Source organism: Dryobates pubescens, chromosome 5, assembly GCF_014839835.1.
Source record: "Dryobates pubescens isolate bDryPub1 chromosome 5, bDryPub1.pri, whole genome shotgun sequence".
NCBI lineage: Eukaryota > Metazoa > Chordata > Aves > Piciformes > Picidae > Dryobates > Dryobates pubescens.
In genome coordinates, this window is record NC_071616.1 from 20,170,765 (window position 1) to 20,193,380 (window position 22,616).

The 22,616-nt window shown below is 39.3% G+C and overlaps 1 protein-coding gene across 1 annotated transcript in view; it reads left to right on the forward strand.

The window, feature by feature from the left end:
• SYNE2 (spectrin repeat containing nuclear envelope protein 2) overlaps positions 1–22,616 on the forward strand; it is a 188,276-nt gene that overhangs the window by 87,113 nt on the left and 78,547 nt on the right. The window contains exons 57-68 of the mRNA XM_054161733.1: positions 1,474–1,629; positions 4,375–4,515; positions 4,854–5,036; positions 5,350–5,487; positions 6,281–6,466; positions 7,500–7,622; positions 9,025–9,207; positions 13,685–13,810; positions 16,124–16,318; positions 16,889–16,963; positions 18,161–18,280; positions 19,057–19,164. Of these exons, the coding sequence (XP_054017708.1) occupies positions 1,474–1,629; positions 4,375–4,515; positions 4,854–5,036; positions 5,350–5,487; positions 6,281–6,466; positions 7,500–7,622; positions 9,025–9,207; positions 13,685–13,810; positions 16,124–16,318; positions 16,889–16,963; positions 18,161–18,280; positions 19,057–19,164 (1,734 nt within the window). The remainder of the gene's footprint in view (positions 1–1,473; positions 1,630–4,374; positions 4,516–4,853; positions 5,037–5,349; positions 5,488–6,280; positions 6,467–7,499; positions 7,623–9,024; positions 9,208–13,684; positions 13,811–16,123; positions 16,319–16,888; positions 16,964–18,160; positions 18,281–19,056; positions 19,165–22,616) is intronic.

Below are 22,616 nucleotides of genomic sequence, written 5' to 3' on the forward strand. Positions count from 1 at the left end.
GCAGTACTTCACAGCAGGCCTGTTCCTTTTGAGAAGATTCATCTGGAAGGATTGAAAAATTCCTTACCTAATGCAAACCCCAGTAAGCCAAAATCTTAATTTCCTCTCTGCTTTAAGGAAAACATTATTTCTGTAACACCTAGAGCATTATTCAGGGCTCCATTGCATTTATTGAATGGAAATGCCTATTTCCCTTCCAGATGACAAATCTAGGTTAGTCAGGTGGCAATGTTTTAATTTGCCAATATAGATGAATAGGCAAATGGGAAGGGGTATCATCAAGTCCCCTGTGAAAAACACTGAGACAGTTTTGACAGACACCTGCTTTCCAGCTAAATAATCCGTGAGAAACCAGTTTGCAGAGACATGCTTTGTTTTGGAGACTAATGTTGTAACTGATTCTTTCGTATTCAAGTCAGGAAATCCATAAACTCCTGTAAATGTTGGCACAGTCTTAATTGGGTCATTTGATAACAACAGCCTTCTCTGTAGTAGAATGAGCCACACAGCTGTTTCATGGCTTTGAGGTTTTTAACATCAGACCCAGTTGTCGTGGGGTGACAGGCAATAAATACATTTCAGACTCTTACATAAATTTGTCTGTGCACTATATTTCTGTGAGGGAAAAGATTCCCAAGTGAAGACAAGGAGTTAATTGATTACCATTACCCCGATAGAAAAATAAAAGAATGTTAATTAATTAATTAATATTTTATTGCATGGGAAGCACTTCAGATCATTTTCCCCAATAACTTGAGATAACATTTGATTTTCTCAAACAGCTGAGCATTGGGAAAAGGAACCATAAAGCCAACAAACAGAACTTTCCAACTTGAAATTCTAGAAAACCTTCAAAACAAATGAGTTTCTTCATTCTTTCTGCAAGACTTAGATCGGATTTTATTTCTAGGCCACAGGCTGCAGACAGTTGTTCAAGTTTCTTTTCTCTCATAAAACCTACATTCTTCGTGCAGAACTGGAAACTACTGTTTTGAAAGGAGCCTGCTGTGCTGCTCTGCGTAATTGCCTGAAAGCAGACACTTCAGCTTGAAACCTGTTGCTTTTTGTGGTCTTTGTGTGGTTTATAATAATGAAGGAATGAACGTTGGCTATTAAAACGTCTTTCAAAGAGAAAATGCACTTTTGGCAAGAGCGAGAGCACCAAGGTTAACATTGAATCATAGGAGCCCTTCAAATGCTTACATGGCTATACCTGTCGATAAACATTAGTGTGTCAGTTGACTGCCACTGAGTAGTATCAAGTTCATTTCTTACAGATTGAAAAGTACCATTTGATTAAACGAGTGAAGTAGTTAAATTTGGTTTGGTATCACAAAAGATACTTTTCCAAATCACAATTGTGTTAAGAGATTTAAAGCACAGTATGTGTGTGTGTGTGTACCTATGTATATGTACACATATGCACTCAGTAAAAATTGAGAACAATTGCTGAAGTTATGCTTAATTTTGTAGGAGGTTCAGCGAGTGATTGGTAAAGAAAGTCAAAATCTAAAGGATATAATGGAGAAGCTCCGCATCAAGTATTCTGAAATGTATACAATAGTTCCTGCAGAGATTGAAGCACAGCTGGAGGACTGCAAGAAAGTATTGCAAGACCTGGAAGACAAGGTAACTGTTGCTGTAATTTGCATGTTTACCTTTTTATAATGTATAAACAAGTACAGCAATATTTGACGCATGTTGTAACTGTAAATTTCAGCTTGATACATTGATTATTTGCATGTGCATTTTCCTCTTGGTGAAAGTGCATGCCTGAGGAAAGATTCCTCATGTTAACTGTCTCCTTTTATAATACCCTTACAGTAAGCACTGTGAATATAGTATTTTTCTTTTCTTCTAAAAGAAGACATGGTAGAACTACTAGCAATATAGTGTTGCATATGATATGGATCCTGTCTTCTCTCCATTCTGATTCTTAAACTGAACTAGTCATCAAAATTCATTGGGAAGTTTGTATAGCTTAACCAAGGAAGTATTTTCAAAACATTCATTAAAAGAGGACTTCAGAAATGGATTTTTCAAATCTAATTTGCAGACATGGTAGGGTATCACAGTATGGTTCCTTATACTGCCCCTTGGGACGTCGCTGCGTTCCTTTAAAATCAGGCAGGGGATTTAAATAACTAAAAAAAAAATTGTCCTGGGTTTTCACAGTGCTTTCTATCTATAGTGGGCATAAACAGTTAATGAAAAGCAAAATTAAAGGAAGATGGAGTAACAGTGTGAGTTTGGGGTCAGTTTATAGCCTGGCATAATAATCATCATTGTTATTAATTAGTTTCTATTACTTCTCAAAAGATAAAAAAATTAGTTTCTCTTATTTCAGAAATAATAATGTTTAGTGCTGATTTAAAATGCTAAATCTCAGTTAATTTGATGGTTTAACAAAACTATTTTGAATTCCAGCTATTTGTTATTGTCAGTCAAATAATTCATTTTATGCTGCATTAAGTATTTTGAGACATATTCATTTATAGCTTACTTGTTTTGATTTGGTTAGCTTCGTAGTTTCTGCTTCAAAATGGAACCCATCCTTTTAGGACCAACCACCGGGTAGGGAATAGAGGAGGGAAGTTTGCTGGGGTCTTTTGTTTGTTTGTTTGGAGTTTTTTCTTTGTTTCATTGTTTTGGTATGATTTTGTTTGTTTGTTTGTTTCATTTACAGAGGTAAAATATTATCCCAACACACTTTTTATATGTTACAGTGAAAGAACAGGCCCTGGAAACTACATACTGCTTGCTTTTTACATATGGCTAGTGGAAAACAATATAAACTATCTTGGCATTTTTCAAAATGAATTTAGGAAACAAAATAAATTGTAGTGGAAATGGAGATTGGTTTAGTTGCATACCAGGAGATACTAACATGTTAAATTAACTTGTCATTATTTCAATGACATTCTGCTGTCTTTTGAATCTGCTAACCTGAAAAAAAAAATTAAATAAAACTAAAAAAATGCCTTTGCATGCATTTTACATGTAAAATATAACACATTAATCCCAGAAAGAAGTCTTGAAGTTAAAATGCTTCCTCACTAATTACCAGAGCATTGGCAGATGCTGAGAGATGCTTGGTCTGCTTTCTCATCACTGTGTCACATTATTCGTACACGGGCTCTCTTCTGTTTTGGAAGCTAGTACTGTAAACATCAATAATTTTTCATGTTTGGTATACTCTAGGATAGTAATAATATTGTAGTGTTCAGCAATTACAGTCTTGAGTTATTTTTTCCAAGGAGTCTTAGCCACTAAGTATAAACTGGACTTCATAGCTTTTTTTGTATAGATTTTTTGTATAAGCATGAGTATTTCAGAGGAGCAGTGTTGCTCATTTCACTGCATATTTACTTTGATTAATGCAGTTTTATCAAGACAGTACCTTGTCATTCATTACTATTATTATATTGGTCTGATAGCACATGCTGCAATTAAGAAATAATAATGTTAACACAGTTAGGACATGAAAGTGGATAAGTATTTTTTTGACTACATAACTATTTTAATTCCTCTTCCCACAGAAAGGATTGTTTCAGTTTAAGGAGTTTCAAACCAGAATAACCACTAAACTAGAAAATTTTTGCACCAATACAGCATAAAGCTGTGCAATGTGCATATGGCCTATAAATCCTAGGGATGTGCACAAGGGCCCTGCACTTCATCCAGTCCATAGTAGCTTGGTATGTTACTGTGTTGCTCAGTTCTGTGCTCAGGGAATTACTCAGCTTCAACTTACTTAAGAGTTTTTCTCCTTACATATAAAATCAGGCTCTTCAGTGTACCAGTTTTTCCTTTCTCTGGAGTTCTGCAGAATAAAATTATTTGTACTCTATGGCACTCAGAGCCTTTAGTAAATCTCTAAATTTATATTTAGAATTACATTATATTTATTATCATATTCAGAAATTCACTATATATTGAGGCACTTCCATATTCTTTATTTCTTACATGGAAGTAATAGCTGTCATCTGAGACGTAAAGATGCTAATCTAGGCTTCTTACAGCATGAATTTAAATGTGGCCCTTTCTACAATGCAGCATGATTAGCCTCTGTTACACGTTAGAAAGGGGCAGCCCAAGTGAAGCACCCCGGGGAGTTACAGTCTCTTATTGTTTATTCAGGGATTGCCTTTCTTGACCAGTCATTTTTAAGTGAGAAGAAATTATTAAACAACACGTGAATGTTGAACCTGCTCACGCTAACACTTCTTCCTGCAAATTTAATTCCATTCCTGTGTTTCTGAGTTAATTGGAAAGATCAGCATAAAAAGAGTTTGACTGTTTTTGGTGAGGTGGTGCACAGAAACAAACAGATCTTTGTAACCTCCCCTATCATTTTCTCTTTTACTCTGACAGGTTAACTTGGAAATTTTGCAGAGCTCTCCTCAGTACGTGCTGAAAAGGAAAGCAGAAACTATTAATAATGGCCTTCAAGCTATTGAAAAGATGTTACAACAGAGGAGTGAAAACATTGCAAAAGCCAAAGAAGTTCAAAAGGTAATCATGCCAAAAAACTTTTGTGGGTGTTAAAAGATTTTTGGTTGTTTCTACAGAGCCTGGTTTAGCAGGAACATAAAGTGGCTCTCCATTTCATGTCTGTAATTGAGATTTGCAAGTAAGCATTTAGCTGGTGAATATTTTACCAGTTCTTTCTCTGAGGAAAATACACATTGTTTTTCAACCCTGAATCACTCTGGTAGATGCAGAGTGTTCTGTTCTTGTTTTATCAGTTCTTAAATCTTTGCAACTCCACATGCCCCATGCGAAGAACAAATAACTCTGCTGTTATCTTTGAGCCTGACCTTACATTTAATTTACCCTTTTTCTACACGCAGCAAGTCTGGGATATGCTGGATCTTTGGCATTACAAACTCAACGAACTGGATGCAGAAGTGCATGACATGGTAGAGCAGGACTCCTGCCATGCACAGGAGTTAATGGACATCTTAGTGACCCCCCGTCAGCAGTACCAAGAAGTCTCGCAACTCGCCGAGCGCCGGACTGCCATTTTAAACAAGGTAGGTGCAAATGTCAAATCTTTTCCTGATGTCACTTCCTATTAAGAAAAAAATTGTCTTTGCAGTAAATGTCATCAAAGTCTTTCAAATTATTGAAGAGTCAAAAGCCTGCTCTAGGTGTGTTTGCTTATTGTGGTTATGAGTTTCTGGAGTGGCAAACATCACTTCCAGCTGCTACCCTGAAGGACCTGTCCTGCACCATGGTTGATGGGGGTTAGCTGTTTTTCTTGTAATCTTATCCATAGATGTGTTTATCCTATACAGTGAATAGAAATGCATTTGTGCCATTTTGTAAAATCCTGTCATTTCCTAGGCTGCCAACAAGATGGAAGAGTATGATGAACTCTTGAAGAATGTTAAAGCTTGGATAGAAAACACCAACTGCTTGCTAAGAGCAGATATTGAAAATGACTCTGCAAAAAGCTTACGCCGACATACTGATGACCTTCATGTGAGTGCTAATGCAGATATATGGTCCTGTTAAAACTGGATGCTCTGTACAGAGACAACTTTGCATTCTTAAGTCTTACTGACATGAATAATTTCATAATTCCAAAAGCTTATTGTCTCCTGCGTTTGTGGTTTAGAGTGTTTTGTGTGTTCTGGGCTGGGAAACTACTAGATTTGGAAATAGCTTTGAGTCCTTTCCTTCAGCATGCATTTTTTTGCAACCCTCGTGGTTCCTCACAAAGGTATCTGCTGTCATTAACCCAAAAGCTCATCTAGTTAGCTGCAGGAGATGGGAAGAATCTTCCCATCGTGCACAAGTGGCCAGATATTTTCTGAAGTATTTTGTTAACACCTACCATCTGCAGGCCAGGTGGGCACTCTTTTCATGTTTCTGGCTGACATGCCTTCTTTTTTTTTCATTTACTTGGGAGTCAGCCTGATCATGGCACAGAAGCCAGAGAGAAATCTTCTCTAGGATGTCATACATTTTTTGGGGGTGAGATCTTTCTCTGAGTTTGAAATGTTCCTCTTCATGGCTTTTGTCATGCTCATATGGCCTTATTTTATCTAATATATTCCATTAAAATCATGGCATTGGTCTCAGTGTTCTCCCCACAGGATTCAGCAGCTCAGTTCCTGTAGTGAAGTGTTTTAGTCTGACCTAAGCTTTTGGGAATATGTAAAACGGTTAATGACATACAGGAAATTGAAACTGATTCTTTCTGGTTGTAATCTCTGTGAGATTTTAATGTTCACCATTGATGGCTCACACTACACTCTTATTTTGTCTCCAGATGGCTTTAGAAGATTCAGAGCAAAAACAAAATCTTCTACACAGTGTTTACTTGGAGCTGGAGGAGTTAACACCAGTCTTTGAAACAGACAGTATAATGCAGCAGCTAAATGAAATAGGTGAACAAGTAGCAACCTTACAGCATGAGATAGCAGAGGTTCTTCCACAGATCCAGCATGTAGCTCATGTAAGTTTGATCTCTAAGTGCCTTTTATGCATTACAAAATACAGCTTATATTGCCTGCACCGAAGAAAAGGTGCGTTTGTTGCAGTAGATGTGCCAAGTGAGGAAATTGTTTGGAAACAAACCATCAAAAAGTGTCTGATATATAATTAAGCACTTTGGGAGTATTGACAAACTCCATGTTTAGGAACAGAAATGCAGGAAGGATTTTATTTTTTTATTTTTTATTTTTTGATTGAGATTAGCCAAACACTAGGTCAGGGGCACAAAGCTGGGGTAAAATCCCCATCTCAGGAGATACCTTAATTGTAACAGGATCAAGCCCCAAACTACTTACTCTAATGGTCACAAGAGACCTCCCCAGATCTCTTCAACCTAATTTATTCTGTGACTCCATCTCCATAAGAGCTCACAAGCAGCTGTAATGTATGTATGTGGATCCATTTTCCGTCTAACATTAGATAGGTACAACAGTGTAGTTTTCCTACACTGATAACTGTCACCATTGGAAGTGTCTTGTCACTACTGTATAATGTGATTTTTCAAGAATATTTAGGGTCTAAAATAGTCCAGGTGACCCTAGATATTTAATACCTCCAGAAGGGGCAACGACTGCAAGTTGGAGCATAGGAGGTTCCACATGAACATAAGGAAAAACTCCACTGTAAGGGTAACAGAACACAGGAACAGGCCACCTACAGAGTTTGTGGAGTCTCCTTCTCTGGAGGCAGTCAAAACCCACCTAGATGCATTTCTGTGTGACCTACTCTGGGTGATTCTGCTCTGGCCAGGGGGGTTGGACTATATAATTTTCAAGGTCCCTTCCAACCCCCTAACATTATGTGATTCTGTGAAGTTATGATGCAGCATAATCTGTAATAACTAGCCATTTCATTGGTAGCATCCATTAACATAACTTGCATAGATTCCAAGTATTTTTCAGTGTTTCTTTTTAAATGTAAATGAAAGGCAAAAATGCAATCTGGCTCTGGTATTTGTATTTTCTATAAATATTCTCTTTCTTCCCAAAATCTAGGAATTGGATGCCATTGAATCTCATATGAAAGTGCTTGAGAAGGACATTGCTAAAATGAAGACAATCCTGTCATCAGAAGATCTGTTAGAATTTTCTCCTAAAGACCAGCTTAAACAGGGACAGGTCTGTGAAAACTCTGTATAGACCTTTTGCTCTATATTTGTGCATAAACTAGTGTAAATATACTTTCACAAGCATATGGCTGTTTTGTGACAGCAAACTACCATGAACAACTTTTTAGTATGACTTTGGAAAGTTAGTATTGCACAAATTCTAAGTCTCAAATCAAAGATTGAATGTTTTCTTTTGTCATGATTTCAGCTGCATGTTTCTGCAGTAGCAAGTCATGGAATACTAGCAGGAGCATGTTGGTAGGGCAAAACAGTTGGTGTAGAGGACCTGATACCTGTGTGGAATGTATCTTCAGGGCTGTAGAAGAGGCATCCTGTAGAAGAGACATCCATTAATAGTTTGGTGTCTTCAGAGGCTCTTCTGGAGAGTACCACCTGCTTTCGCTTTCATTTGAAAGGAATCCAGTTTGCATGTTCCAAGACAACTGTCGAGTGTAAACCCTAAGTTTGAGACTGTTGGGAGATCCTTTCAAGAAGCACAATCATGCTTTCAATGAAATACATGAAATTAAAGCACAACTGACAGGCCCATAGAAAACTCAAATGTGGAACTTAATTACACATTGTCAGTCATAGCTGCTGTTTTCAAACATCTCCATTTTTGGAAAGTTTATAACCAGACCTTCAGGGACACTTCCAACATATCACTCTACTTAGCATCAAACAGCAAGTAATATGGAAGTCTGAAAATATGGCTCTATTTTTCTAAAAATTAAGGCAAAATTTCTCAGATGTTTCTGGAAATATAGACTGAAAGGACTTACCCTAAAACCATTCCAACATACAGGGACTTCACTGCAGAGATACCTTGACCAAATGATTTTCCTCTCTCTGCGTGAGTGAATTAAAGCAAAGCATTATATCTTTTCCTTGTCAGGAAAGCCATCTTCAGAGGCTTCTCCTGGCTTTCAGCCTGGTTCATCATCTCAGCTGTATCGATAAGACAATTCATAGGACCATCATAAAATGGCTGGCTTTAATGTAGGACATTTCATGGCTGGTTTGCAGCACACACAAAAAAAAGAGAAAAATCCAAGTTGGCTAGTGTGACATCAAACGTTTGCACCAGCTTCTTTTTAAGTTCTTTACTGCCAAAGGTGCACTATTTTGAAATGACATGTTTGATAAACAGTGACAGTTCTGAACGTGACCCTTTTTTGGCTCTGTGCAAAATTCACATATGTATATGCAGAAAAAGGAAAAATGGAAATGTAAGTTGTATTTTCCTCTTACTTTAGACAACTTCACCATGGATTTTCTCTTAGTAGTTTCATTCTTAAACAGGAAACTCACCAAAGAGAACTTTTGCACATCATGACAGCATTATGAACTTTCAGTGTTGATTTTTCTTTCAGCTCAGCATTACATCTATCATCTCTCCTGTATCCTAATAGGTTATACTTGACCATATTGGTCCCATGCAAGAGACCATTGTTAATATACAGTCCTACGAAGAAGCACTTCAGCTGCCTGGGGTGAAAATGCAACCTTTCTCAGTCTTCCAAAGAGCAAGACAACTCTTGAGAGAACTGAAGAAATTAGAAAAAATTACTAAAGAACAAAATGACCTACTGGAGGTAATTATTTGTTGCCTTTTCTTTTTTTTTTTTTTTTTGCTGTCATCTAAACCACCTTTATTATAATTATGCTCACAATATTGTTATTACAGGAAACTAGTACACCTGTTCTGTCCTCTAAATAATGGCATGCAGATTTTTTGTTTGGTTGGGGTTTTTTCCTATGTAATTTTATATGTAATTTCAGTTTTCCAATGCAGTCACAGATACCATGTGTTTTAGGATATCATAGAAAAAGATGAAGGCCTAAGTGTCTTATGACCCACATTTGCTCAGCTGATGATTGAAGTCTAGCAGGTGCTCACATCTGTAGTGTTCAAGTCCTTAAAGTTACCTTGAACATGGAAATTCTTTGTTGAGAGCCTTTAGGTAGAAATTGCTGACAATTAATAGCAAAAAGTCTAAAGCCTGGAGAAGAGGAGGCTCAGAGGAGACATTATTGCTGTCTACAGCAGCCTGAAGGGAGGTTGTAGCCAAGCGGGGATTGGTCTCTTCTCCCAGGCAACCAGCACCAGAACAAGAGGACACAGTCACAAGCTGTGCCAGGGGAGGCTTAAGCTGGATGCTAGGAAGAAATTCTTCACAGAAAGAGTGATTGGCCATTGGAATGGACATGATGAGGAACTTGGTGCCATGGTTTAGTTGATTAGATGGTGTTGGGTGATAGGTTGGACTCAATGATCTCAAAGGTCTTTTCCAACCTGGTCTATTCTATTCTATTCTATTCTATTCTATTCTATTCTATTCTATTCTATTCTATTCTATTCTATTCTATTCTATTCTATTCTAGATGATTTTCCCAAATTTGTGAGCCAGGAAACTGACAATTTTCTATCACTGTCACTTGGTTAATTTGTTGGTTTGAGGTAGGCCATCTCCTGCCCTCAGAAGGTCTCATGGAAGAATGTATCCATGTAACTGAAGATGACATGGAGGGCCTGGAGATGCTGTTGGCCAGACCAGATTTGGCAACAGAAGTGATGTAACAATATTGGTGTGACACATGGCTGTAGGAGAAGGCAGTGCAAGCAGCATCAGTGAGCATTAACACGTGAGCACTGTGAGTTACAAAACAGCGGTGATGTCTTCAAACCTAAAGCATTATCTCTGCAGCATTTGACTGAGCAATGTGGTTGTACCAGCTCAGGAAGGTTTTTTCATTCAGGGATGTCTGCATCATGCTCCATTTTCTAGGGTAGATATATTTGGAGATGATCTGGAGTTTGGTTAGGCATGTTCCCATGTCAGCAGAGGTATGCAAATTCTTGTGCAACCCATCCGTTTCTTGGCAGGATGATAGCAGCACCTAGAAAAATGATACAGTATCTGTGCTGATGTGGTGTTCCAAACATATTATGGTAAAGGACAATGCTTAGAACATCTAGCTTCTTACTGGGCATTTCAGAGGCCAAGTAGACACAAGGGGAAGCTAAACCATGAGTGTCCATCTTTAATTTTCAGTTTGTGAAGTTAAGAGCACCGCAATGAGAAACTCAAGCACGCATTAGTCACACAGCATGGATGGTGTTCAGAAGAAAAGCAGATGACTATGTGAGATCTGTATGATCCCTATGATCTGTAGGGTTTTTTAGTCCATACAATTTCTTGTCTGAAAAAAATGTGTGGTAAAACATAACTTTTTCAGAGAGTTACCAGTTTAAATGCTCAACAATTTTCAAAACACTTTAAAATTATAGGAAACAGGGTGCTTTGCAATTATGAAGTGTTATCATGAGACTTTTAACTGGTTTGTGTGGAGCATTAGGTCAAGATTTTTCTCCTTTTTGAAGCAGCTGTAACCTTTTTTACTCAGCATGTACCTTTTATCTTATAGGCATCCAACAATTTGTTGCTGAGTGAAATCTCTTTGTGAGAAAATAGATTGTAAAAATTGACATTCTTGGCAGCTAGCATATCAAAATGTGCAAAAAAAAAAAGATTTTTCAATCCTCTTGAATGGATTGAAAGTGGGAGTACTACAGTACAAGTCTAACACCAGCTAAGGCATAACAAAGCTGTTCAAGGATGGCATTTTGAGTGCTGCGTTAGAAAATCACTAAGAACCCTGACAGAGAAGAAACTAAACGCAAGGCAAACTTCCTGTACGAATATATACACAGTTACTTTTTTTCCCAAGGATTAGTTTTGAAACTCTTGTGTTTGGATGTGTCTGCCCATATCTTCATGTCTATGGTGTGGGAGGATATTGCAGTAGTAACTTTTGCATAATAAAGTTGGAATGTAACACCTGAATAAATATAACAGAAACAAACCCCGTAATATAAACATTTTGGGTGGTATAAACATTTTGGGGCAGGATTTTGGGTGACTTAATCTATGTTGCATGTTACCCTCTGTCCTTTATTATGGCCTGTGAAGTACCACACCTGTTGCTACCTAAATGAGTAACGTCATCAGGAAGAGGACCTAGAAGCCACAGTTGCTTCTCCTGGGTTTTTGGGCAAGAGGGTGGCAGTGTTTGCATATTTGATGATATACTGTGCTCAGTTTTGGTAAGCTCTTCCATAAGAAATACAGTGCCTGCCTGCACATGCAGTATGGGCAAGTGGGCTTTTTCCATGGGTAGGTCTTACCACAATATGAAAAGTAGACAGGAAATGTTAAGCAAGAAATAACTCAAAAGAAACAACACTTCTCAGATGAAATTATGCTACATATACTGCATAATGTATGTTATATTAGGAAAATTATGGAATAAGACTTTTTGCCCCTCGGTAGATCACAGGGAACAGATGATTTATCTTTAGGCAAGGGGCTATATTCAAATAATGGCCTGTGACAGAATGGATGGGAGTCTGTATACAAATTATTCCTATTCTTTAGTTAATCAAGGAAATTTAAGGTACCACACATTTTATGCATTACTAAACAGTCCTATTCATGTGAAAGTCAAGGTAAGGGTGAAACACTCTTTTAGAAGGACTTCTAGTTTCTCATTAAAACCCAGCAGGTTTACTCCTTTTTTCCACTCCTGATTCTTTAGCTATGGTATTAAGATTACAGGCCACAATTAATATTCCTCTCCAATGTGGCTTGTATTTAAGTGGGGAAAATAGTTGTTAGTTTCTTTCTTCTTGAGAGGGAGTGCTACTGTGAACAACTGACTAAAGTAATAGCACTGTTCATAGCAGGAGAGACTCTGCTCTGAAAGGCAGAGTCTGTGCATGCTTTGTAGAGGGATTTGACAACCTGTCAGGTTGTTCAGGTGCTGCTGCAGCAGAGTAAGTTTAAGCCTGTTGACAGTAGGATATATTTTCTTCATTACCTTTTGCAGACACTTGAGGAACAGTCCTTATTTATTCTGTGGTTCTCAGCCCACAGGTCAGAAGACACAGAGCCACCAAATGTTTTTGCAAAATATCCTGCTTTGTAGATGTAATACTTTCTTAATGACATGAAACACTGGGACAGGCTGTGGCTGACAAACATTTATGATGTATGTGGGGAGATCACAGATTTCTGCACAAACAGTAAAGCATGGGGGTTAATGAGATTTTTTGCTCTCACAGTCAAATGAATAAAAGTTAATTTCATAGAATGGTAGAGGTAAGGAAGTTTTTCCTTATGTTGAGGTGGAAGTTCCTGTGTTCCATTTTGTACCCATTACCCCTCATCCTATCACAGGACACAGCTGAAAAGAGACTGGCCCCTTCTTGACACCCACCTTTCAGATATTTGTCAAATATTAATAAGATCCCCTCTCAGTCTTCTCCCAGATCCCTTCGCCTTTCCTTATAAGACAGATGTTTCAGTCCCTTAATCATCCTTGTAGTCCCCCATTGGACTCTCTCTAGTATTCCCCTGGCCTTTTCTGACAAATAATGTGTGTTCCTAAAAGCCACGCAAGAAGAGGAAGCTCATAGAAAATGGAAATGCATACCATTTTTACAGGAAGTATTCAAATTGGCAGATACTGTGGTTGGCTTATCCTCTGAGCTGCAGTGTTTGCCTGGTGTATAGCACAGTTCATTTCTGTTCAGTGCAGAACTAGCTGGCAATAAAGACATAAGCACCAATAAAAACCAGGTAGGCTTTCTAACTTGATATGGAACCCTGTAATTTCTCCTTTATTTTTTACCCCCCCAACCTGTTCTAAATTGTAGTGAATGTGATTGAATATGCTCCATGTTTATAGCCAAATTCATATCTCTACTCTGGAGTAAGTGAAGATGTGCTGCTAGGCAGACTACCCCATCAAAGTTTGACTTACAGATAGAGCAGTCTGTCTTCAGCAAGTGATGAATAAACTTGGTGGGGACAGAGTTGGGCAAAGTTAGCAGAGTAAACAGTTTCTTTTACATGTAACTACAGGCGAAAATGACTTTCAGCACTCTTCAGTACAAGTTTGTTGCATTACTTACTACCTTGTTTCTGAATTAATTAAAATTATTTTTGAGGATTACTTGTTTCTGTGCTACTTAATTAAAAATCATTCATGAGGATTACTATTTCACAGGAGGCTGTAAAGAAAACAGAAGAATGTGAACAAGAAATTGAAAAATTGAAGCAATTCTTAAAGAACCACTTGGGTGAAGTATCCCATGAAGATCAACCTCTGGATCAGGAGACTCATTGTGCAGAGGTGGGTGTTGCTGTTTTCTCTCTTATGTCTGTTACTTGTCCAGACTAGAACTAATCATGACAATACAGAGCGCTAAGAAACAGGAGTGTGCTTCCCCTTCTCACCACAGTCAGGCAGGCAACTGAATGCTGTAGTGTGACTACATATACATAAGTTGACATAGACCAAGAGATATTAATATTAGTTTGCAAGGTGGGTATCTCTTTCAAAAGATACTCGTCATTGATTTTGATGTGTCATTAGCATCTGTATCAACTTCTAAGGAAAATTTAGAGTGCTGTTTTAATGACAGCGCACAGCTAATGTTGCTGGGGTAGTGGCTTGGGATGGTGCATGAGGAGAGAATTAAATCCATTTCTGATCACTGACTGTGCAATGGTATTTCTGGTGATTCTGGTCAGGAATAGATTCTTTAGACTCTATTCCTTGTCATCACTGCCACACTGTTTTCATCCACTGATAAACAACTGTTGCTTTTCTCCCTGCAGTCAGCTGTTTTCTGTAATGGATGAATGGATTATTTAATGCAAAAATAAGATGGTTTTTAAGAACAGCACTGCAGAAGTCAAGGAAATTACTAATTGAGTGTAATAACTATTTCTAAAATGCCTCTGAAATGCTCACCTTTTCAGTCAGTCATAATGAAGTTAATGCACACACTGTACTTGCTTAATAACTGTAATCACTCAGTAGGCTCCTAAGTACATAGCTGCTCTCCTCTCAGGTGTTTGGAAGTTGAAGGCTTGATACTAGTACTAAGCATGACTCATTTCCTGATCCTAACTTGTTTTTGACATTGGGTATTGGATTTTCTGTTTAATAGCTTGTTGTGGAAGAAAATCTTCTTTCACAATTGTAGCATTTCTTGAGTAGAGGTGGGCAATGGAATTGCCAATCCTATTGAAGGGCTTCAGATGAAGAAATGATACTAATAAAGATTTGGGGTTTGAGGAGGTTTTTACTGAGTTAAGTTTGCCAAGCAGTAGTTGGTAAATGTATGCCCTGAAGTCTCAGCAATGAAACAAATAGAAATAGTGGTTTTAGCAGACATTTCTAAAAGCTTGTCAAATTATCATGCATGGCTGTTTCTTAATTCCAGTGATTTTTATTTTCCTCTACCTTTGGAAGATTTTAACCTTGTGTTTATTAGTGTACAAAAGGGGGAGGAAAAAATCCTTGTCTGTGCAGAGTTCCCATGTCCTTTGAAAGTTGGTTGGCATTCCTGCCTACACCTTCTCCATCATGCAGCTGCACTAGCTTTGTTAGCAGAAGAAGCTATAGCTGAGGCAAAATCAGCAGTCTTACTGCAGTCATCTTTCATGGGTTATTACTTGCATAGCATTATTTGCAGTGTGATAGAGCATGGTGTGGAATTATTTCAAGCCTAGCATCAAAGTTTGCTGTGATGGGCTGAGCCCAGTGTGCAATGGGATATTTAGCCATTACCTTATCTTTCTGAGCAAGCAACAGTGCTTCAAAGACCTTTAGCACTTTCAGTAATGAAAGGATTGGGGTACTTTATTCTTTGCCTTGTCCTTCTCTGTTATTTGTTGTGCTTTCTTTGCTCACATGGAAACTAGGTATTAAGGAAAAGCCCTAGCAGAAAGCTAGAGCAAAAGTCATGACCAGGGAAAAGATCAGGACAGATTCTATTTTCTTTTCACACCGCTTTCCACCTCTTTGTTAGTGCAGGGTTACTTGGGTTTTTGTTTAATCCCCACAGAGCATTAAATATTTCCATTGTACTTTGGGGACCATTGCTCCAATATCTCATTCAAAGACACGGGGCTGTTTTGTCACTAAAACATAACAAGTGGTTTATGTTTTCTTCTTTCAGACCAGCTTCAGCAAAGAAGACACAGCTTTGAGCTACCCTTATTACTGTTTTTGCCCTCATCTAGGCTATCCCAAATGTTTTGTGTCAGATTTCCAGAAAAGGCAGTTGGAAATAACATTACCTGCTCTGACACATGCAGTAATGTAACCCAGCTGCATTCCTCATGTCCTGAAGGAGACTCATACTCCCATGGCTATGCAGGACCTCGTTAGAGTTAGTTATGCAGCCTTTCACATTTCCTTCCAGACTAACAACTGCCTTACAGGCAGCAAGTGCTGTCCTGAGCTGAATCTCTTGCTGCTCTTTTGCATGTATTTGGGCATCTCCTGCAGAGGCAATGGGGAACTGTCCCAATGTTCTGAAAAAGGAAAAAGTGGAAATAGCCCCAGTCCCAGTAAGATGCACCACTGGTATCATTTGTTATGGTGCTGTTTGGCTAAGAAAAATGGATGCTTACAGATGTTGTTGGTCCTTAGGGAGAAATGGAAGCTCTAAAAGAAGAAATCATAAAGCTATGCCAAAGAAAGGAAGATATCCTTGCTGGAATGAGGAACTCAATGTCTGAGCTTCACCAACACTTACAGCATGAAGTGCCTGAACCAGGAGATGAACTCACAGCCTCTGTATTAGCACAAAGTGACTTGATTGGGACTGAAGTTTCTGGTCAGCAGGTAAGTGGAACATCACATTATGAGGACTTGCCTGGGAGCCAAAGAGGGAAGGTAAATAATAATTCTTCCTCTGGGAGGAGTGGCATGTGAGAGTGGGGCACCCCCACAGCTGTGAATCAATGCTATTTCTCCTCCCCTTTGTGCTTCCAGATGGTCCCAGAAGGACCAGATATGATGTATGTCTAGGAGAACGTGGGAGAGAGATGTGCCTCTGGCTATTTTATAGTGTGAGCACATTCAGCATGAAGTTTACATCAAGTACTCAGCATCAAAATGCTTGATGTGTAGATTTGTTGATTAATCATTTGTTCCAGGATCTTTGGTAAATTGTTTTCATGGAGCAAAATGAAATTTATCCCAAACATCACAGCATAGAAAAAAAGCCCCAGTTTTCAGAGGTGCTCAGTACCTGCACCTTTCAATTACTTCAGTGTAGGGCGGCAGATCTTTGGTGCTTCTCCAAAAGTTACCCAAGAGGTAACTTTCTTTTGATTTACAGGCAGAACAGAAGAGACTGTTACTGTTCTTGTCATGAATAATTGACCTGTCTCTCTACATATATTTTTGTAGTTGAAAAAAAGAGGAGTGATTTCACTTCTGCCTTCCTTAGATGAAGAATCAGAAGACAGTTCTTTGCAGAGCAGGGTGAGTTCAGTGTATATCTTGTATAAACAGCTGTATATGTCAGATACAGATGTTTGGTACAGGACAAACTATGAAAAATGTGTAAATCCAAAATACTTCAGAACAAGCTGAAATATCTGTTACTGCTCCAGAATACTAAGGAATTGCACTCAAGCCAGCCTACCAATGTTACACAGCACCTTGTTCTGTGATGTGTGATCATGCTGTTTGGTGGGATTGCTTACACAGTAATACCCCTTTAGGGATGTCTTGGTGACAAAAGGTGGGCCTAAATACCAATGTTTATGTGTGGAGGTGTGGCTTCACACAGAATTAGACAGCCTCTGAAGTGCCAAAATTTAAGAGAGAACCAAAATTATGTTTGAGCTTAAATAAAGAACAGCGTAATCAAACTCTGGAGAGTGACATTAAGATAAGAGAGATTTCTAGGAGAATGAGAGAAACTGGGAGACATTGCTCAAAAGGTTGCTCTGAATCTGTGGATTGTGAATGCCTGGATGAACTGAGTAAATTTTCATGATAAATTTAATAGCTTTTGGAAAAATGAAAAAAAAAAAAAAAAGTATATATATCCCTAGATACTAACTGAGATGTATCTGAATCAAATCAGGAATGTGCAGAAGTGCTGGTGAGTTTATGGCTTAGCTACCTACTCATGCAGCAGTTCAGAGACTGCTAGGCTGGTAGCAACCAGTTACTGTCATCTGCATCTCCAGGGAGGGACTGTGGCATCAACCAAGTTTTGAAGACTCTCCATTTTTCTGTCTGGCCTTGGCCTTCATGGCTAGACAGCTAGGACAGAGGTGGTGTCTGACTACTTGGATCCAAGAGCTTCAGTTTTCAAGGTTTCTGATTCTGCACATTTTCATACAGGACTTTTGAGGGACAGGAGAAAGAATGCTTCTTGGTTTGGGTTTTTTGATTGTTTTGTTCATTTGTTTTGGTAATAATGTGAAAGAAAGGAGGATACTCAGAGGTCTCTAGAAAAAACTATCAGTGTCATCCATCTGTCATTCATCTTGCGGCAGAGCTATAGAGCAAGGGAAGAGGTAGAAGCTAGGAAACACTGTAAAGATAGATAAATAAGACAGAAATACAGCAAATTGTTACTAAAGATTTACTGTAATTTAAATTACCTGAAAGAATGTCTGAGTTTACTGCTTGAAAGCTAATACTGAGCTATTACTGCCTTCAAAGGGAAGTACCGCCACAGAGAAAGCTGCAAGCCTTTGGCCTTCAGAAAGAGGTGATGAAAGGCATAAAGAAGACAGTGCAACTTCTTGGTCTTCTGGTACTTTGTCAGATGGCATCATCCAGGTAACATGCTCAGGTTTATCTCTGTGGAGATGGGAGCTCATCTTTGTAGAAAAGATCTGCACAAAGTCTAGGTATTGCTGAAGTCTGCAAGGAAAGAGAACTTGAGAAATGCAGGACATGATGGCCTTATTCAGACCTTTCATCTTCCATACCACACGAAATCCTGACACTTAAAATCTCTTCTGTTGAACATCTAGATTGCACTCAATGACTTTATATGCCTTTTTCAACCTCAATGATTCTGTGATTCTATATTAATTTCTTCTAGCCTGTCAAAACTTCCAAAGATACAAATGCACTTTTGCTAGCAGCAGTTTGTTTTGCTGATTTCTACAAAGGCTGTAAAATGCACATTTTGTTGAGGATTGTTTTTTTGGAATAGGTTCTTTTTGTACATTAGAAGATCAGCATCTAAGACACCTAATCAGCTGCAGTTTTGGGGGCACTGGGCTGTTCTTCAAGGTGTCTTTATAATGTTGTGATAGCCGCATTGTTTGTTTCTGTATATCAATGACACAGGCATAGGACTTCTGTCTGTGAGTACTTTTGGGCCAGGGCTTAGCTGCTGCCCTTTGGCACATCTCTCACATAACAAAGTAATAACCAGAGAACCATTTAGATTGGAAAAGACCTTTAAGATCATGTCAAACCATAAACCTAACACTACCAAGTCTGCTACTAAACCATACATATCCCTAAGCACCACACCTGCACTACCACACATCTGCACTAATAAAGATACAAATACTTCTGCTGTTACCTCTCTTTCTCTACAGGATGTTGACGAGATAATGGAATCACACAGTAAATATGGTGAGGAAACATCTGTGCAAACTTCGCAGGCCACTGATGGCCCTTGCACAAGTGATGGCAGTCAGGTTATGGTGAGTTTCAGGGGCTGAAGTAGGCTGAACAAGGAGACCTTCTGAGTTCATTGTATAACCTACATAGTGAGCCCAGTGTTTCGTTATGCTGCTGGAGTTTGTTGCAGTGTTTATGATACAGTGGAATACCTACAACCTTTTGTGGGCCTCTTCACCTTGTTGCTTTGAGTGATAACAAATACATTTGGATTTGCTCCTTGAAAATGCAATGTACAAGGGAACAAAATGGAGTATTTTCAGAAGGTAAGATACTGGCATTCATACAGGCATAAACATTAGGGTTCAAGTGATGTAAACATACATCAACTATGGGATTTTTAAGTGGCAGTTAAAGGAGAAATTAACAAGATTGACACTCATGTTACTGCTTTGTACAAGCCAGGAAGGGCAGCATGGAAGAAGACAGAATCTGACATTGCCTGGGGCAGCACATATCGCTTTGTCTTCCATTCCCCCCAACTTCTTCCATCATGCTTAACCTTTAACTTACAGTTAAAAAAATATAGCAAACTATTAAAACTCTGCCAGCAGCACAATATATTCTGTACTTGTGTTAGAAGATGTAGCCTGCTGTGAGTGCATTATGTAAGATAAAGGCTCTCTGTGTTGTTTTTTTCTCTCTGCTGTGATGCTGTTGGTCTCTGCACGAGCAGGACATGTCTAAGCTCCCTTGGCAGCCCCAGGTGCTCCAGACATGGCAGTAGCCAAGCACACTGAGCAGTTCATCTGAGCTCACACTACCTGTCTGCATTAGGCTTAGCTGAACCCCTGGCTGCACTGAGTAAATCTCCATTGAGTATAATGGGAGTTTAGACACCTGTATTCAAGAGACTTATGCTCCAGCTGAATGTTTTGGGTTTCTCAGGACCCTTAGAAGACAACATACACCCTCCTGGCACCTCTTTGTGCCCCCACTGTTTTGTCAGCATCCCGCCTTTAGGGGCAGCCACAGCTTCAGGAGTACAAAAGTTCAGTGGAGTAGTTTCTTGAGCCAGACACAGAAACTCTGGTTTGTGGAGAGAGTGCTCTTGGACTGTGAGCCAGGGTCCTTCTCTGCTCCTTCCTGGAGAAGTTCTTCTTTATATAAACCATACCAGACAGCTTTTTCACTTGCAAAATCTTCCTCACTTGTTGTCACTCCCATGCAAACTTCCATCTTCTAGATTCAGTTCTAGCAGCATAAAACACAATTTAGGAGTCAGAAAAGCATTTGAATTACTGGACAAGGAAGCAGAGATGGGATATAGTAGACAAGTCCCTTCCAAGGGGAACAGAGGGTCCAATATGCTGTGCAGACCCTCCTCTTAGGGTAATCTGCTGCCTCCCTAGGGACACCACTAGGAAACTTCAAAACATGATATGGCCCTTGAACTGTTACCCAGTATTGCTCTTCCATGGAAGCTGCAACCCATAGTCCAAAAGCAATCAAAAGAGATTTCAGAGCCTTGGAACGGTTGGTGAGGAAATCTGGGGTGCAGGTTACTTTTTCCTCTCTGCTTCCAGTTTCAGGCAGCAGCACTGAAAGAAACATATCAACAGTTTTAAACCAGACTTGAAGGAGGAGGGAGGATAATATCAGGTGTGGAATGACACGTCAAGGTTAGACGGACAGGTGCTAGCAAGGGCTCTTAGCCTGTTGTCCTGAAGTGCTGTGTGGTATGCTGGAGCACTCTTGAAGTCTTATGGAGATGAGCCAGGGGCTTCTGAGGCAGTAGGAGCCAACAAGGAAAAACTGAGGAAATACCTCACCTTAAGGGGTGCTCCTCTAAGAAAGCTAACTGTATCTTGGGTGGCATCAAAGGAATTATGGCCAACAGGTTGAGGGAGAACATTCTACCCCATTACTCCACTTCAGTACCAAGTGCAGCTCTGGAGCCCTCAGCACAGGAAACACATGGAACTGTTGGGTCAAGTCCAAAAGGAGAGTCACAAAAATGATCAGAAGGCTGGAACAGGTTCCTGTGAGGAAAGGCTGAGATAGTTGTGGTTGTTCAGCCTGGAAAAGAGGAGGTGCTGAGGAGACCTTACAGCAGTCTTCCAGTGCTTAGACTCACAGGAAAGATGGGAAAGGGCTCTTTATCAGGGAGTGTATGGACAGTACAGGGAGTTATAGCACTAAACTCAAAGAGGGTAGATTCAGTCTAGATGTGAGGAAGAAATTTTTTACAATGAGGCTGCTATAACACTGAAAGGGGTTGCCCAGAGAGGTTGGTAGATCCTCCATCCCTGGAAACATTCAAGGTCAGTTTGGATAGAGCTCTGAAGAAGTTCCTGCTGACTGCAGAGGGGTTGGACTAGATGACCATTAAAGGTACCTTCTAACTCAAACTATTCTGTTGGCCAGCTGATCATCTACTTTGTGACACCTCCACAGTCTCTGCTTGGTACATGAACACAAGGCATGTGCTTGAACACCTGCACACATGACACTGGTTTATTTTATCTAACTAATTTGTCTCTCTATATAAGTTTCTATAGAGCAAGGGAATAAAGTTTACTGAAGTAACAATGTTCAGCTGAGAGGGGGCAGAGCATGCCATAAGTGTAAACTAAATGCTTTTGTGCACATAAGTGGGTGGCAAAAGGGTTTCATACACAATACCATATATGTGTATTGTTTTGATACTTGAATGAATAAACCAAGCAGGCTTAAAACTAGAGCTGGAAATTTCAAGTGGAGGCTGAAGTAAACTCATGCTTCTTCAGTCACATACATCTCAATAGACATATTTGGACTGTTTTGGATCTCTATACTCACATTTACTTTCTGTGTTTAATGGCACTGGCCCATGCTCAGAAGCAAACAGAGACAGCAGTGATTAAAGTAAGATATTGATAGCTGAAACAGCGCATTTCTGCTCTTTGATTTTCTGCCAAATTGAATTTTGACATGGAGATTGTGCACTATCACTGACCGTCTATCAGTTGCCTGAATGTATGCTCTAGAGCTGTGGAGTTGTACGGGTAGTTGTGTTCTTGTAGTGGTGTGCTTGACTTGCTAAGTACAAGTCTTTGCATGTGCAGAGGTACATACAGACCTGTACTACCTTCCAAGCAGCTGCTGCTATCTCCAAGTCCTTTAGACTTGTACTTAGTACAGAAGTGTGCAATATTGCATCTTAAAGGAGGCCAAATAAGAATAAAGAATTGCACAAGACATACTTTAAAACACAACATATTTTTTTCTTCTGTATGATCTAGAGCCCTAATAAAGCATATTTGACTGTTGGAACCAAGTACACACAAGTAGCTTGTAAGCATTGCCCAACAGCTTGCTTTGCAGCTTTCAACTGCATTGATTTTACATATAACTCCTACAGGAAAACATCTCTCCTCAGGGAAGAGCTGGTTAATGGTGAGTCATCCCACTTCCTGTACACTCAGGTGTAGCTGGGCAAATGCAAATCCCTGCCTGGAAACCTGTTACACCAGATCCTGGAGCGTCTGCCTGC